Below are 18,069 nucleotides of genomic sequence, written 5' to 3' on the forward strand. Positions count from 1 at the left end.
GGAGAGAGTTGGAGTAAGTGGTACGGAGTGGTGTGCATGGTGCGAAGGTGTGGATGGGGGAAGAGTGGGCCCCTTTCACGAGTACCCGGGCGGGTAGTGTAAGTGTTAGGTAGAGGGTATAGGTAAATTGTGGTTGGAAATTGGCATATGTGGTGCGGTTGCAGAATGGTGTTGTGAATGGGTGCATTAGTGTTGTGGAAATGGCTGGGCGTGTAGCCTGTTAGTGTGTGTAGTTGGTTGGGCACTCCACCACTGTGAGGATGTCGGCCAAGTGAGGCCGCAGGTGGGCTCTGGGAGCCGGTAGAGTTGTGGATGGGGCCCGAGGATCCGGAGGACGGACCCGGGTAGCCCAGTGCCAGAGAGGGCACCGAGTAGGGAGAGCGCCAGAGGGCCTTCCCCAGGTAGTTAGGTTAGGGTAAGGAGCAGGTAAGCTCGGAGGCAACTGCAGTGGTGGAGGTGTGCAGGTGGGTAGACCCACTGGGAGAGGTACACGCCACAGCCCAGAAATTGTGCGAGGGCACCGGGAGATGAATCGGGGGAGTGAGACCCCAAATTGAAAAGCACCACAGTTTGGCCAATGGGAATTGGTTTTTAGAACCCATAGTGTAAGAGGGCCAATGGTTTGGCCGGAGAAAGACCCCGGGTAGTGTAAAGTTGTTAAAGTCATTTAGGAAATAGTTAGGATTGATGAACCTGTCGCACCATACGCAGCTACTTACCTGTGGTGATGATGATGACTCCACACCTGTGTTTTCTTTGTTTTGTGTTGCAGGAAGTAAGGACTGCTGTTGGATTTGTGAGACGCATCACGACGTGGATGAGACATTGGGGTGATTCCATCTCTCCCTCCCTAGGAGGGACTGATGATGAATTGGTGATAGCAAATTATGATGTTGAGTTGGAGATGGCAAATTTTGATGAAAGTTGAAAATGGCAAATTTGATTGGTTAGGAGGGAGAGAAGACGAATTTGGTTTATGGGAGGAACGGGGAAGACAGTAGGGATGTTTGTTGATTTGTAAAGTAGATGTTTATGGGTAGTGTTGTGTTTTGTGGATACAGTAAGGGGTAAGGGAGGGGCCATGTAGGTTACCTGGTGGGGGGGGGGGGGGGGCGTACGGTAGGAACGTACCTGTCTCACCTGGTTCCCATGTGCCCCCAGTGTGCATTACCTTACATTGCGTGCACTTTTGCGCCCTTACCACCTTACTCACTTGTCTTCTTCTTTTGTCTCCCACCTCCGAGGATCTGGCTTTGGGGCAGAGAGAGAGGAGAGAGAGGTGCTGGCTTCGCAGTTGTGGGCCTGCACTTTCGCTGCTTGCTGCTTGGATCGATACACCATATGGACCGCAATGTTTGTGGCCACCCACAATGGACCGCAGTTCTTTTGCGGCCAAGCACCACCCGTGGAAGGACCTATGGGTCAACGTGGCACCTATGCCAAACAGGTGAACCACTAATAGTTGGCACCCTGACGGCCACAATAAGGAAATGGACGCGGTTGGCGCCTTTCTTTATTTTTTTGAAAGAAGCCAGAAGGCCACGTGCACCACACGAAGAGCAAGAGACACCTGCAGGGTTAGGGGTTGTTGAATTTATTTTTATTCAATGAACAATGGTGACTGCACCGGATGGTGCTGACTGTGTGATGGGGTGGTGCTTTTGATGCTTGGAAGGGGTGCTCTGCACGTTATTAAAGGCCGTAAGGCCACAGAGCACTCGTGGGTTGGTGTATCGATGCTGGCATGCGTGCTCTCTCTATGCATAACATCTGCATGTGTTCCTCCAAAAACAGGTCCTGGATCGTAGTGTAAATAGCAGCGTAGTCTTGTAAATAATGCTCCCTACCGGCTGTATGTTTAGTTTGCGAATTCTTTCCGCAATTCGGTTATCCTGTGGGTGTGTTTCTGTGAGGAGAAGGGTGCAACGTCGCAGGGGGACATATTTACTCATTTGTGAACATCTGTAAAACTGTCGCACTCAGGGTAGAGTTAATAGTAGAGGGAACTACATCTGAGTGCCACACTAAAATAGGTAAAAATTTATCGGGTCGGGACGCCCCGAGGGTAGAGAAGGGTGCAATGTTGCGGATATGGCATTTGGCCTCAATATCCGCTTGTAAATACTCCCCTATTTCCCCAATACTCCCCAACTATCCCCAATCCCCCATTCCCTAGTCCCATTGCCTGTAAATAACACTCTGTAGAACCGACCTTCCCCTTTTTCCCCCATTAAATGTCGTGCCCAGGTTCACCGCATCTCACGTAGACAACTATAGGACATCTTGCTAGTTATTCTTAGTCTATGTCAGTTAAGGACTCGTTTCCATTAATTCTGACTCTTCGTTGCACCAGAATGTGATCGTATGGCACCAGTAGTGAGTTTAGGACCTCCCCTTACCTCCTCCCATCTTCCCCATGAAACAACAACAACAACAACTACAACAACAACTACAACAACTACAACAACGGCGCGGCGCGGGGGGAGTGTGCGTCCTCACATCGGCTCGGTTAGCCGCCATTGACCATGCGCTCCGACGGGGTTACCACGAAGGGGCTCCTTGTCAGCCCCTCGTCAAGGGCGGAGCCGGTAACCCCCCCGCACGCACCCAATGAGAAGCAACGGGCCGATTACATCTGGGGCGGAGCTAACGAGCCGAGGGCGTGTCACTCCCCGCCGGATATACGCGGCCACTTACCGGACGTGACGTGAGATGCGCCCCCGACTGAAGAAGACAAGTCGCGACCTTCCAGCGCTGAGAGCGACTTCCCCGCATCTCTAGACCGGACCGGGTCGATCCTGCCCTGAGCCCAGGTGCACCTGGAGCCATCGATTCTGCCTTTCCTTGCCATCAATCCCCGTGTGAGTCAGTTTTTGTCCTGTTTATCTGTCGTCTGTCGGGGCTATTACAAGAGTGTGTCTAAGTGCCTGTCTTCCTATGCTGTCCCTCTTGTCATTGTAATCTGACCTTCCGCCCTAATATAACCTCCTCCGGAGGTCTTGAGAACTGAACCCTTGGTGTCGTGTCATTTTAATCCAGCCGTTGTGTCTTTTCCATCATTGATTTAGCATAGCGCGATTTAGTCAACGTTCGAGTATAATCGGGTAACTTGTGCGGACACGGCGGCCATTCCGCTCGGCCCACCCTAACATCAAAGTCGTGTCTGTAACAATATCGTGACTTTTCGAGAAAAGACAAGCAAAATTCTACGGGACTACTTTAAGATGCCAAACAAGGATGACGAGGAAGCCCAGAAGAAAGCAATAATAGTAACTGCAGCGAAGCTCATCAAAAGCGATATCAAGTCCATCATTACACCTATTGGGAGTGAGTATCCCAAAGCCACAGATCTGAAACTTGAGTCAGTTCTTGAGTATGTTCCCCATAGCTTGCATTACATGCTTCAGCAACTTCTGGTCGGAAAGGATACTCGGAGGAAAGAAGCAAGTAGAGGACAGTCAATTATTCAGGCAGTTCGCCCAAGGACAGTTATAGCCCCGTTTCAGCTCGGACTTGCAGTACAAATGCACCACCACTTCCGCTCTAGATTCCTGATGGACAGTCTTTCTGCTATGGGTTATTGTGCCTCCTATTCAGAAGTTCAAAGATTTGAAGAAAATGCTGCGTCTTCAGTTGCTCCGGATATTTTAGGTGGTCAAACAACCATAAGTGATATGATGCTTTTATTCGCCGCAGATAATGTTGACCATAACATTGTGACTCTCGATGGGAAGGGTACATTCCATGGAATGGGAATGATTGCAGCTGAAACCCCTGGCACTCAAGTCAACTACACACTTCTTAGGCAAAAACTGTGTGAACTTAACATCAGGAATGATACCAAAATTCCAATCAAAGATTACCGTTTTTCAAAGAACGTCCGCTGCAGCATCAAATTCCAACCCCTACCTCCGCTGAATGAAGAAGACCACAGAATTGTTCTGCTTTGGGAGCTGTCCTTCAGATTTCATGTACAGCTCCCAAATTGGCAAGGAATGATGAACACACTGAACAGTAAGCGTGGACACCCAGGACAATCATCTGTGCTGTTCCTGCCAATGATTGATGTGTACCCTGGAGACAAGACATGTATCCTGTCGACTCTTGAATTCATATGCAATCTTGCGTCAAAGTACAACATTTCGCCTGTAGTCACTTTCGACCAATCACTCTTTTGGAAAGCTTCTGAAATTGTGAACGAGGTTGAAGACAGTAGCCCAGTAAAATATGTTGTCTTGTTACTCGGCAGCTTCCATACATTAATGAACCTAAACGGCATAGGTGCTATTGGGACAATGATGGAGGGAAGTGGACTCAAAGATATCCTAGAGACCATCTATGGGGAAAACGCTGTGGTACACATGAATTTTTCATCAGATTACTCGTAAATACGTCATGACATGACGTCATGACTTAACGAATGACGTCATGGCATCATTGGGACACTCTTGTCAACTGCAAGACATCCAAGGTAATACGTTTTATGGTTAATTTTTTACTTTTTAAAGTGATTTAGAACTGCTTGTTTCAAAAGATATGCGTATATATTGGACATTTTGGTCCGATGGCGGCCATCTTGTTTGACGTCAAATTTGGACCCTTTCTGATGAGCCAATTTCGGCCTACTTTTGATATGTTGTTCTCTGGACCCAATACTACAGGAAAATACCATAACACGTTTTCTTGCAATTTTTTTGGGGTTAGTCAGCATAATGATCCTACTACTTTGACCTTGGACCAAATTAATAATTTTCGTTCTCCATATTCTCATAATAAAGCTTTGGTGAAAATTCGATGACAAAACTCAAAACGGACAGACAGACAGACAGACACACACACACACACACACACACACACACACACACACACACACACACACACACACACACACACACACACACAGACAGAAGTGATTGACGGGCTAATAAAATTTGGAACAAAAATTTGGCCAGAATCAAAGGTGGATTAACCATTACAGGTATAGCTCCACCTCAGTTGCTTCCACTTTGAACAAACTTTGGTCTCTGTTTGGGACTTTGTATGTACTGTATTGTAAACCTCTATATTGTGTTGTGTTTAGTTTTGTGGGACCGTCATTTTAACGGGCTTTTCCCCTAATAATAACAACTACTTCATAGAACACCTTACCCCACAAAATATTGCCAAAAAGGACAGAGGAAGGGTCTTTTCAACTCTTGCTATGCGGTTCAGAGCACGAGCCGCCATTTTGTTTTGAATCTCGCTGTTACTCTGCCCTGAGAGCACGAACAGCAAATTTCATTGGTCAAGATGGCATAAAATCCTACCCAAGTACTGCTAAACGGGTTGAAGTATATCATTCATTGGAAATAAACACTGAGAACCTGAGAGTTCGTTTTGAAGGCTGCAGAAGAAAAACCCTTTTTCCGAAGTTTAACGCCTATGAGGCTTTGTCGGCTAACTTTGAAATATGGTTTGCCCAAGAAAGATCATGGTTGATAGTGAGACCCAAAGCTTTGAGTGAATGAACTTCCTCATGAAGATTGTTTAAAAAGTAGCTAGGATGAGGCATATCATGGCAAATGGTGGAATCATCAGCAAATAGATAAGGGGGATTTTCCAGATAATCAGAGAGATCATTGATGAAGATGAGGAATAGGACTGGACTCAGAACACTGCCTTGGGCCACTCCAGCTCTTCCTCGTCTTCCTTCTCACCTGCCACGAGAAACGTGACTGCAGGACTTTTGCACCATCAAGCTTCATCTTCATCATCCTTTATTTGGACCATCAAGCTTCATCATCCTCTTGCTCTACCTCACCAATCTCAGAGGCTTGAGTTGTGGACTGACCACCTGTATCAAATGACGTATGCTGATCTGGCATCCGCACCATGGTCAGCATCACCACGCACCCTCCAGGTCTCCTAATAAGGGACGAACTGACCCAGCCTCTTAACAGAACAAGTCAAAGTCCCCATGTTGACCAGTTGTAGGACCACTCGTCAATCGAACAAACGACTCGGTCGAATTTTCAATCACAGTTTTCCGAGAACAGGTGTAACAAATGGGTGAGGTGTTCAACTTTTCACCTCTATTATCGCTGTCATCTCTTACACCGGCAAGTAATTCCTCATTTTAATACATAGTCCATGTCATTAAACGTTATAATATACAGACCATACAATCGACTGATCACCTCGATAAACGTAAAACATTACGTAATGCATGACGTCATAATGGAGCAACTTTGGGCTGACAATTGTGGGCATGTATTATGATGACCTCTACACACGGGAAAGGGAAGGTGGTTCGTTCCAGTGGGTCTCATAGGTGGGCAGGTGAGCAGGTTAGGAGAAAAAAAACTTAAGAGGGAATTGGCCAATCACAAGACATCAGCAATGACATGCATTATCCATGATTCAGGTTGGTATAAAGTTTAAGGAGAGTCAAGAGGGCAAGACAAAGTTCCTCTTATCAAAATGTCCGATAGGAATCCTTTAAGACGTCCATTTCTATAGGATTCCCATAGGACATTTTGGTAAGGGTAATAAAGGATATTCGATAAAGAAGCAAATCAACATAATACTAAAGTAAGAAGGGAAATATATGGAAAAAGAAAAAGGGTTTACGATTGGGGGAACCGTTCAAGCGTCAACTTGGGCGGCGAGCGTGCACAATTGGCCGAACGTCGTTACGGACTCGGGAAAGTTCTTGTCGCAGGTCCGACAGGTTGTCCGTAGCCATGCGATGCCAGTTGTGTCGTCGTCGGCGCACATCGGTCAGATATCGGTGCACGAGGCAACACATCACGTTCTGGTAGCCCTCGGCACGATGCGCCCGCTCCCCTCGCCACTCCTGGGGATTGGACGAAACGGGACGACGTCACATTGCGATCGCAATAAGCAAGTCAATTGTGATCAATGTGGATCGAGGTCAGAGAGGACGTACGCGCAGACTGCGCTCCATCTCGCTGCGTCCGAGCGCAGTGTGCGTGCGGGTCCACTTGCGCAACGCGTTCAATCCGTAGCACAAGGATTTGGGACTCGGGAGCAGGTTGAAGGGCGGTGGGACCGTCGACTTATCATCGAAGTAGCTGAGCCAAAGTTTTGCTCGTGCAAACTTCCATTCTTTGTCCTCGTGGTCCTAAAAAACACCATTCATTGTTAATGCATCGTCGAGAACCGCACTGGTTCTGCAATACCTGGTACCTTTGGAGTCGGTGTTCCCGCAGAGGCCTGAACTAGGCTGCCTCAAAAAGAGATGCTCGACTTGATATCGATTGCGTCCATATGCTGAGCAATTAGTCATACACAAAGAAATATGCAATGAAATGCACATCTATAAAAAGTAGTTTTATCTGTTTACTCAAAAGCACATCTCCATTCCAAAGGATTTTATAGGTGTCCCCCATCCTTACCCATGGTCTTTATTACCCCCCATGAACCCTTACTCATGGAACCCTCTTAATTGCTGATTTCTGCTCATTTTCGTGTTCTTTGTCTCTCTCTCAATCTCTATCTTCCTTTCCTTTTGTTTCGTTCATTCATTAATTTACTTACTTAAGTCAGTTGTGCCCAATTGTTGCTCTGCAACCCTTACAAAACAAAAAAAATTCCCTCACAACATTGCATGCACGTCCCTATCCCAAACACGACGTGTCCCTGTTCCAAACGCGACGCATCTCCGTCACAATCATGACGCGTCTCCGTCACAAACATAATGAGTCTCCATGCCTAACACGACACATCTCCATCCCAAACACGACGTGTCTCCGTCCCAAACGCGACGCGTCCCTGTTCCAAACGCGACGCATCTCCGTCACAATCATGACGCGTCTCCGTCACAAACATAATGAGTCTCCATGCCTAACACGACACATCTCCATCCCAAACGCGACGCGTCTTCGTCCCAAACGCGACGCGTCCCGTTCCACAAGACACGTCCCCGTTCCAAACGCGACGCGTTTCCATCATAAATACGACGCGTCTCCATCACAAACATACGGTGTCTCCATTGTAACATTGCACAACACATGCACGTTTGAAAACCAGCATGATACGGCACCAGACTCGAACACCACATGTCACATGGCACTGTGACCTGATATGTAAATCGTCTTCAAAGTTTAAGTGAATATGATGAAAATTGACAATTTTAGAAATTTGGCCTATGTTGACCTTTTGGCCTATGTTGACCTCAAAAATAGTTGGTGGTTGACTTCAGTGACCAAATATGTAAATCCTATTCAAATTTCAAGTCAATCGGATGAAAATTGAACATTTTAGAAATGTGAAAAAAGTGGTTGACCTTTGGCGTATGTTGACCTTTTGACCTCAAAAATATATAGGATTTTGTCGGACCACAAACTACCATTTGCTGAAGTTTCGTGAAGATCGGATTCAAATTGTATTGTGACCTGTAGGCAAGTATAAGTGAGCGGACAGACAAACACACAAACAAACAAACAAACAAACACACAAACAAACAAATACACAAATAAACAACCACACAAACACACAAACAAACAAACAAACAAACAAACACACAGAAACCGGAGTGATCAACATACTTGCAATTTTTTTTTTTTTTCCCCCAAGTAGCAAGCGCACCCAGACCAGCACATGCACATAAAGTCCGTCTTGTCATCCAATCTCTGTTTGCTCACCACAGCTACCTTTGCTGAACTATTGTCATTATCTTGAGATATTCATCTTTATATTTTGTGAACTGATCGACTCTACTTCCTTCCCTGCTAAGGAAACAATGCTCAAGCCTTTACAAAGTCCTCGTTCGTGATTGCAAATTTGGACCAGAATTGGATTACAAATTTTTTCCACTTTTGCATCATTACTGGGGTGCATTTGTGCCACTGATGGGATGTCTTTGCACCCCGGGGCAGCAATTTGCGATTTGTCCAGTGTGCCAGCGATAACTCACATATTCTTCATGAAAGACCGTGGGATCTTGAACGTCCACAAACGAATGCTATCAGACAGAACACCTGGATTAACATCCCCTAATGGATGATGCTTTCTGTGACGAAACTGGTTGCAAAGCACCAATCGGACAGTTTATCATTGCGACAGGATTCAAACTTAGCCGAGACTGCTCAAATGTACAGTATGTGCACTACCTCTGAACCATCCTGTCGGACTCTACGAGGTTAACTTAATTGACTTAATTAATTGAGGACTTTGTTAATAGTTACCCTCGCCAAAGGAGGGTATTGCAGTTGAGTCTGTTTATTTGTGTGTCTGTCTGTCTGTTTGTCTGCACACAATGTGCCAATGAAGGCCACAAATGCCACCTAGTGGAAACCAGTTGTACGTTTTTTTTCAACTGAGTACCTTCATAAAGTACGTACAATTAGCATGTGAGTACGTCTATAAAGTATGCACAATTAGAATGTGAGTACGTCTATAAAGTATGCACAATTATAATGCGTGTACGTCTTTCAAATATGTACAATTAGAATGCGAGTACGTCTATAAAGTATGTACAATTAGAATGTGAGTACGTCTATAAAGGATGCACAATGAGAATGTGAGTACGTCTATAAAGTATGCACAATTAGAATGTGAGTACGTCTATAAAGGATGCACAATGAGAATGTGAGTACGTCTATAAAGTATGCACAATTATAATGCGTGTACGTCTTTCAAATATGTACAATTAGAATGCGAGTACGTCTATAAAGTATGTACAATTGGAATGCGAGTACATCGATAAAGTATGTACAATTAGAATGCGAGTACGTCTATAAAGTATGTGCAATTGGAATGCGAGTACATCGATAAGGTATGTACAATTAGAATGTGATTATGTATATAAAGTATGCACAATTAGAATGTGAGTACGTCTATAAAGTATGTGCAATTGGAATGCGAGTACATCTATAAAGTATGTACAATTAGAATGCGAGTACGTCTATAAAGTATGTGCAATTAGAATGTGATTATGTATATAAAGTATGCACAATTAGAATGTGAGTACGTCTATAAAGTATGTGCAATTGGAATGCGAGTACATCTATAAAGTATGTACAATTAGAATGTGATTATGTATATAAAGTATGCACAATTAGAATGTGAGTACATCTATAAAGTGTGTGCAATTGGAATGCGAGTACAGCGATAAAGTATGTACAATTAGAATGTGATTATGTATATAAAGTATGCACAATTAGAATGTGAGTACATCTATAAAGTATGTGCAATTGGAATGCGAGTACATCTATAAAGTATGTACCATTAGAATGTGAGTACGTCGATAAAGTATGTACAATTAGAATGTGATTATGTATGTAAAGTATGTAAAATTATAATGTGAGTAGGTCTAGAAAGTATGGTCAATTAGAATTTGAGTACATCTATAAAGTATGTACAACTGGAATGCGTGTATGTCTATAAAGCATGTACAATTAAAATGCAAGTACATCAATAAAGTATGTACAATTAGAAGTGAGTTCATCTATAAATTATGTTCAATTGAATGCGAGTACGTCTATAAAGTATGTACAATTAGAATGTGAGTCTGTCTATAAATGATGTACAACTGGAATGCGAGTATGTCTGTAAAGTATGTACAATTATAATGCGAGTACATCTATAAAGTATGTATAATTATAATGCGAGTGTGTCTTTAAAGTATGTACAATTAGAATGTGAGTACGTCTATAAAGTATGTACAATTAAAATGTGAGTACATCTATAAAGTATGTACAATTAGAATGTGAGTACATCTATAAAGTATGTACAACTGGAATGCGAGTACCTCTATAAAGTATGTACAATTAGAATGTGAGTACGTCTATCAAGTATGTTCAACTGGAATGTGAGTACATCTATAAAGTATATACAACTGGAATGTGAGTACATCTATAAAGTATGTACAACTAGCAAATGAGTACTGTTACGCAACCGTGATTAACACCACAGTTACGGATGGCCGATTTGCGAGACTTTAACTCCCGAGGCGAAAACTCAATGGCGGATTCAAGCTCAACACAAAGTTAAACGCGCGGAATGGCGTACACAGCGGAGCTCCCCCGCCGCCGCCTTATCTACTAAAATCAAACACCCAGGAAAACTGCGTTCAGATATATACAGAAAATAATATAAGGATTTATTAATGAAAAGTAAAGCCAGTGAAAAAGCCCGCGCCGGTAATACTAATAACTCTACTAAGCCTAAATTGGGATCCCACACACAACAGATATCAAACACGATACGAGGGAGGTTAATACGAAAATAACACGTCTCGTCATGTAAAGTGTAAACACGGGGATCGGGCTTATCTGGCTCCTTTCGTCTTCAGTGTAACACGGCCCCGCGCCTCCAAGCGCCACCAGGCCTCGTCGGTTCAACGGCACACCCACACCACGAGCTCCCTTGCTCCAAAGGTCCAACGCAGGGCTGCACAGAGCAAACGAACTCCACTTGACCAGGGACAGGAAGGACTCCTTTTAACTCCACTCGACTCGACTCTCTGCGGGAGTGCTGGCAGCCAAGTGCCAACTGTTCAGTGCCAACTGTTCAGTGCCAACTGTTCAGTGCCAACTGTTCAACGAACTGCTCCCACGAAATGCTGCCTCTGCTGAGTCCTGTGTGCCCTGTGTGCCACTGTTCAACGAACTGCCTCAACTCTGTGAAATGGCGTCCGACCGTCGCTAATATTGGTGGCCGATGACGTCACATTGGCGCACTCCTCAGCCAATCATAGCCTCCCAACTCGCTGGCTCGCCCAGGTCACGCCCTCTGCGGCATGCTACTCCTGACATCTCCCGTCCCCGACCCCGCGGTTCTTGTGTAACACGTGCCAGGCGAGGTTTGTAGGCCTTGGAGGTGTAAACGGTGGCGGTGTATTGTGGCGGTGTTTTTGGCCTGGTTTCCTGTCCATTTATTCCGAAGTCATTGTCAGGGAAAGGAATTATTTAATGTTGCGCTAAGGACCTAACTAATGTTTATGTGGTTTGCAGTGCCATAATGGACAAAGGTTTGACTACCAGGTGAGACTCACAGGGGCGTTACCTTTAATCCCTCACTATTTAACACTCGGACCTCCAGGTAGATCCACAATCATACCTCTTACCCCGACAAACGCCTAAACATCAAGAACTTATTACATGTAGAGTCCCTGTCACGACAGCCGAATACCTACCTATTCAGATCTACCTAGCTCTAGATGTTGCTCTACCAAATTCATAACACAGCCCCCCCCCCCTGGAACCGTAGCTCCTGCAAGGTTCACCGCAGGCGCTACCATTCCAGCCTTAACACTTACTGTCACACACTTAATTAACCTATGAAATAAATCAGGAAGGGCTGTGGGAAGTGAGTCGGACTACCTACCTACACTTCCTTAACATGCTGAACCCCTTAACCATCATGCAAGTATGTACATTTTCTTCGTTGTTCCTGTGGAGGGAGGAAACAACCAACACACAACACTAACTTAACCACAAAACTTAACCATCTTTCCAAAACTCAAAACTCTAACCTTTGTACATACCCCGGTCTACAGACCGCGTCCCCCGGTGGATGCCACAAGACACAACCTTACCTGCGGGGCCATCCCCAATGCATCCCCCTAAATTTCCACGGGCCCTGTCCAGATGTTACAGGTGAGTGACACGGCTCGGTGGATTTCGCCCACATTCATGCAACACAGACCCCTTAACCACTCATTCTCATTCCATAGGTCATCAAGGCATTTCAAAAATCAACAAAGCACTTATTTCAATACACCCCCTGCAGGACCATGGCATTGATGTCATTCACGTGTGTGTGCATTCCTCAACTAGGCAGCGGGGAGGTACCGCACAAAAAGATGGTGGGGGCGCATCAGGCTGTGGTGCCCGCAGTCCCAAAAACAAGTCAACCGACTTACAAGTTCATTGCCCCCCCCCCCCTTTACCTCTTGGCCCCGTGACAGCCCAACAGCCCCTTTCCGCCGTTACCTCGCCGGTGAGGGTCTCCACACACACCAGGCTCCTTTGCCTCCTGCTTTCGCGCAGCAACACGGGTCACCGGGGGACTTCCTCACCCCGCGGCGCCCAACCAGACCCTCCACCGACGAGCTCCAATTTCCAGTTACCACCGGCTGCCAGGGGTAATTGCCGCAGAGGGGGGCCCGCAGGCATCGCTCCTCAGAGCTTGCTCTGTACCTGCGGACACACACACCTTCCCCACCCACAAGACCCCAGAACACACTTCCTCCCCCGCTGCCATTCAATTCTCCACACAACTCAGCACAATTCAGTACAATTCTTGGTGTAAAAGGTGTTACAAGGCTTGCCATGGCCTGCCACATGTGAAATCCCCCAGTTCACATTTAAACCATCACACATTTCCAAAAGCACATTTCCAAAAGCACAAGTATCGCCCCTCATTATCTCCAATAATCATCACTCACTCTCCAGGTTCCACTCTCACGACCACATCAAAACACCTAACCACAATACAAAAACATACGCCACCCACAAGACACTGTGGCTCCCATTCCATCCCCTCACCGGCCATGTCATCACTCTCACCCGCCTCGTCCTTCCAACTCCAATTTACATGTCCCCAATTTCCAAAGCAAGTCCTGAAGCCTGGGACAGTACTCCTTAAAACACTCACCTCAAGTGCAGGTAGTTACCGGTTGGTCAGGTCCAAAGTGCAATCCACCCATACAATTCCCAAAATTTCACATTGGGCCTACCAAATACTTCCAAATTTCTCTTTTGTCCCCACTACACTGGCAGGTATGTGGATCCGCATCCAACGGTGATCATCGCTACACAACTACCTGCGGCCACGACAGCTCTGCACCTCTACCGTGCAAGGGTCACCGGGACAAGGTGAGCAGTCAAAACGCCAACATGGCCCATGAGTGTCCATAAGGGTGCGACCCACCATCCATCCTTCGACCCCCTGCGAGGAACACAGCTGCACCAGCCCCAGCTGGCCAATGTGGTGAGCACTTGCTGCCACAACACACACTACCGCACACACAACCTCGGCCCTGGGGGGCACGGTCGCAGTGCGTGGCGTCCCTACAGCCACGTCCCCTGCACCTCCCCATCATCCCCCAGTCCGACTACAGAACTGCAGCCCCCCCAGTGCTCACCCACACTTGACCACACCAAGGTCCTGTCAACAGCCATGCTCCACCAGGAGACTCACCCAGAAGACATGGTCCACACACCTCGGACATGCACAGCACCACGTTGACCCTCAGGCTACACAACTACATCCCCATAACCCCGCGTCCCAAATATCAGCACAGTTGCCCCCGCAACCAGTTGAAGCTGTGTCCTGCTACCCTATTAATTTCATCACAGCCTCCAACACTTTGGTCTGCACACCTGGATCAATAATGGCGTCACTGTACAGTGTCCACCATGACATTTCAAAATCCACCCTTAAATTTGCATCTAACCCACAGATTACCCATGCCAAACATTTGTCACCTTTTACTAACCTCACCAAAGAAGGATGCTTTGCCATACACATGCCAGCCGAGCATGGCCCATATGCTCGGCTCGTTACACATCTCCCGATTCACATCCCCATGGCTCCCTTCCCAACCCGAGAGTCCATAAATCATAACGGAGCATCTGTGGAAGGTCACTCACACCATCACGTTCCACAGATGCCCCTATGGTTGTCCGGCAGGCTATCTCCATCCCTGTCCATTCGGTTTGACCTGCGTCCATAGACCAACCACCATGCCAGGTCACCACATGCTGGTTGTCCCAGAGTCCCTGGAGGAGAGTGCCAGGCCGCATGCCCGGGTGGTCACCACATCAGTCCCAAGTTGGCCGTCCGCAGTGCCACCACCAAAGCGCGACCCACAACACCTCCCCCTAGTGGTCCTCAATATTTGCCATCCCAGGCTTGAGAAACCACCTCGGACCTCCCTGGAGGTCTTAACCCCCACCAGGGTCCGGTGACCCTGCCGGCCCGAGCCGCCGGCTCGGATGGCGCCCCGACGGACAAGGGACGCCACACTCCACCAGACCCCCCGTGGGACCCAGGTCGTACCTCGACACCCAAGGCTGGACCCCACGTCCAAATCTCGCCATCACAGCCCCCCAGCTGGCCGGCATACCCAAATTTTGAAAGGGGCAACTTTTGCCCGAGGCCATCACCCATGACCTCTCCATGTCCAAATCCCGCAGCCCGGGGACCAATCCCCACCATGGCTGCTCCAAATCAATTTCCCATTGTAATTTTATTTTACAAATTTTCATTCCCACTGCCAAACCGCAGCTGCAGGGAACAACCTCTACCACCGGTTGTTCTGCCCCTCCCTGCAGTTGATCCAAATTCCCTACAGGGACCAAATCTCCAGAAGCTCTATCTCCCGATCCTCCAAGATCCAAATCCAGCCCGGAGCCAACACATTCCCCCAAATGGTTGTCCAATTTTGGAGCCTCTGTTTCCAAATAGCAGTGTACGGTGAGCGTCCCCTCGGTCATTCCAACCACCTCCTTGGACCAACTCACCTCTTCCCCCAGACTCCTTTGGGCCTGAACAAGCTCTACCTCCATGGGACTGTCACAGGTCTCCAGCCGCTGGATCAAATCATCCTCATCCTCATCATTTCCACAAATCATTCCTGGCCCCGCCAGGCTTTGATCAATATCCCCAATAAATACCTGGTCCGGCTCCATTGCACGGACCCCCAAAAACTCTACCCCCTCTTGCTCCGCACCACCGCCCTGGTGCTGCACAATTCCAAATTCATCCCCCGGTTGGGGTGTTGTGACATCCACACGGTCCCGATAAACAACCAGGCCAGAATGTGGGAAACATTCCCCATTACAACTCTCACATTCCAAATTTCCTTCCCCGCTCACCTGTGGACACTCCACGTTTACCTGCAGGCATTCCCCATCTACCTGTACACATTCCCCATCGAACTGTGGACATTCTCCGCTCACCTGTACACTTACCACAATTGCCATTTCCCTTTTTAATCCATTAATTTGGTCACTCATGTCCTTCAGTCCTTCCCTCCATTCCTTCCCCTGCGACTCCATTTTATTTTCCATCCCTTCAATTTGTTCCTCCAATCGATCACTCATTCCCTTCATTCCTTCCCTACATTCCTTCCCCTGGGACTCCATTTTTCTTTCCATTCCTTCAATTTCCTTACTCATTTTATTTTCCAGCCCGTCAATTTTATCATTTATTCCCCGAATTTCTGCAAGGTTTCGCTCACCGTTCTTTTCCATCCCTTCCATTTTTCGAAGCAATTGACCCAACATCTGGTCGGTTGTCGGGGCCGTTCCTACTGCTCCCGACTCCCCGGTGGGGGAGGGGGATAAGTTGGTGCTCGGGACGGGGGAGGTTCCAAGGCTCACCTCGACATCTAATTCCCCTATTTCCGGCTCACTCCCAACGCTGACGGAGGCCTCGCTGCGTACTTCCATCTCATCAATTTCCGACATCCGCTTTCCGGAAGATTGTTTCCCGCGCGCGTATTTATTTTAATAATTCCTGAAACAATTTAAATTTGACGAAGACGCGATATCGCGCTCCGTTTGCCCGATTGATTATTAAATTTCTCCGCCTCGACTATAAAAATCTTGCGTTCGAACGTCGGGCGCAATGTACGCCCGACCGTGTCGATGTCTCGCCGCGGACAAAAAAATTTGTCCGACGGGTTCAAATCCTACACTCCTGACACCACTTGTTACGCAACCGTGATTAACACCACAGTTACGGATGGCCGATTTGCGAGACTTTAACTCCCGAGGCGAAAACTCAATGGCGGATTCAAGCTCAACACAAAGTTAAACGCGCGGAATGGCGTACACAGCGGAGCTCCCCCGCCGCCGCCTTATCTACTAAAATCAAACACCCAGGAAAACTGCGTTCAGATATATACAGAAAATAATATAAGGATTTATTAATGAAAAGTAAAGCCAGTGAAAAAGCCCGCGCCGGTAATACTAATAACTCTACTAAGCCTAAATTGGGATCCCACACACAACAGATATCAAACACGATACGAGGGAGGTTAATACGAAAATAACACGTCTCGTCATGTAAAGTGTAAACGCGGGGATCGGGCTTATCTGGCTCCTTTCGTCTTCAGTGTAACACGGCCCCACGCCTCCAAGCGCCACCAGGCCTCGTCGGTTCAACGGCACACCCACACCACGAGCTCCCTTGCTCCAAAGGTCCAACGCAGGGCTGCACAGAGCAAACGAACTCCACTTGACCAGGGACAGGAAGGACTCCTTTTAACTCCACTCGACTCGACTCTCTGCGGGAGTGCTGGCAGCCAAGTGCCAACTGTTCAGTGCCAACTGTTCAACGAACTGCTCCCACGAAATGCTGCCTCTGCTGAGTCCTGTGTGCCCTGTGTGCCACTGTTCAACGAACTGCCTCAACTCTGTGAAATGGCGTCCGACCGTCGCTAATATTGGTGGCCGATGACGTCACATTGGCGCACTCCTCAGCCAATCATAGCCTCCCAACTCGCTGGCTCGCCCAGGTCACGCCCTCTGCGGCATGCTACTCCTGACATCTCCCGTCCCCGACCCCGCGGTTCTTGTGTAACACGTGCCAGGCGAGGTTTGTAGGCCTTGGAGGTGTAAACGGTGGCGGTGTATTGTGGCGGTGTTTTTGGCCTGGTTTCCTGTCCATTTATTCCGAAGTCATTGTCAGGGAAAGGAATTATTTAATGTTGCGCTAAGGACCTAACTAATGTTTATGTGGTTTGCAGTGCCATAATGGACAAAGGTTTGACTACCAGGTGAGACTCACAGGGGCGTTACCTTTAATCCCTCACTATTTAACACTCGGACCTCCAGGTAGATCCACAATCATACCTCTTACCCCGACAAACGCCTAAACATCAAGAACTTATTACATGTAGAGTCCCTGTCACGACAGCCGAATACCTACCTATTCAGATCTACCTAGCTCTAGATGTTGCTCTACCAAATTCATAACAGTACGTTTATAAAGTATGTACAATTAAAATGCGAGTACGTCCATACAATAGTACTGTAAAACCACATTATCTTTGATTGCTCATTCTAGTTCACTCTGTAAAGCTTTTTGAGCATTTGTTGAAGTCCGTGTTAT

The 18,069-nt window shown here is 47.2% G+C and overlaps 1 protein-coding gene across 1 annotated transcript in view; it reads right to left on the reverse strand.

Moving 5' to 3' along the window:
• Window positions 1-6,101: 6,101 nt before the first annotated feature.
• TRPC1 (transient receptor potential cation channel subfamily C member 1) overlaps window positions 6,102-18,069 on the reverse strand; it is a 73,366-nt gene continuing 61,398 nt past the window's right edge. The window contains exons 13-14 of the mRNA XM_068134495.2: window positions 6,929-7,123; window positions 6,102-6,835 (exon numbers count right to left, since the gene is read on the reverse strand). Coding sequence (XP_067990596.1) covers window positions 6,632-6,835; window positions 6,929-7,123 — 399 coding nt within the window. The 3' untranslated portion in view covers window positions 6,102-6,631. The remainder of the gene's footprint in view (window positions 6,836-6,928; window positions 7,124-18,069) is intronic.

The sequence above is a fragment of the Myxine glutinosa genome, chromosome 13 (genome assembly GCF_964187855.1).
Source record: "Myxine glutinosa chromosome 13, kmMyxGlut1.1, whole genome shotgun sequence".
Lineage (NCBI taxonomy): Eukaryota > Metazoa > Chordata > Myxini > Myxiniformes > Myxinidae > Myxine > Myxine glutinosa.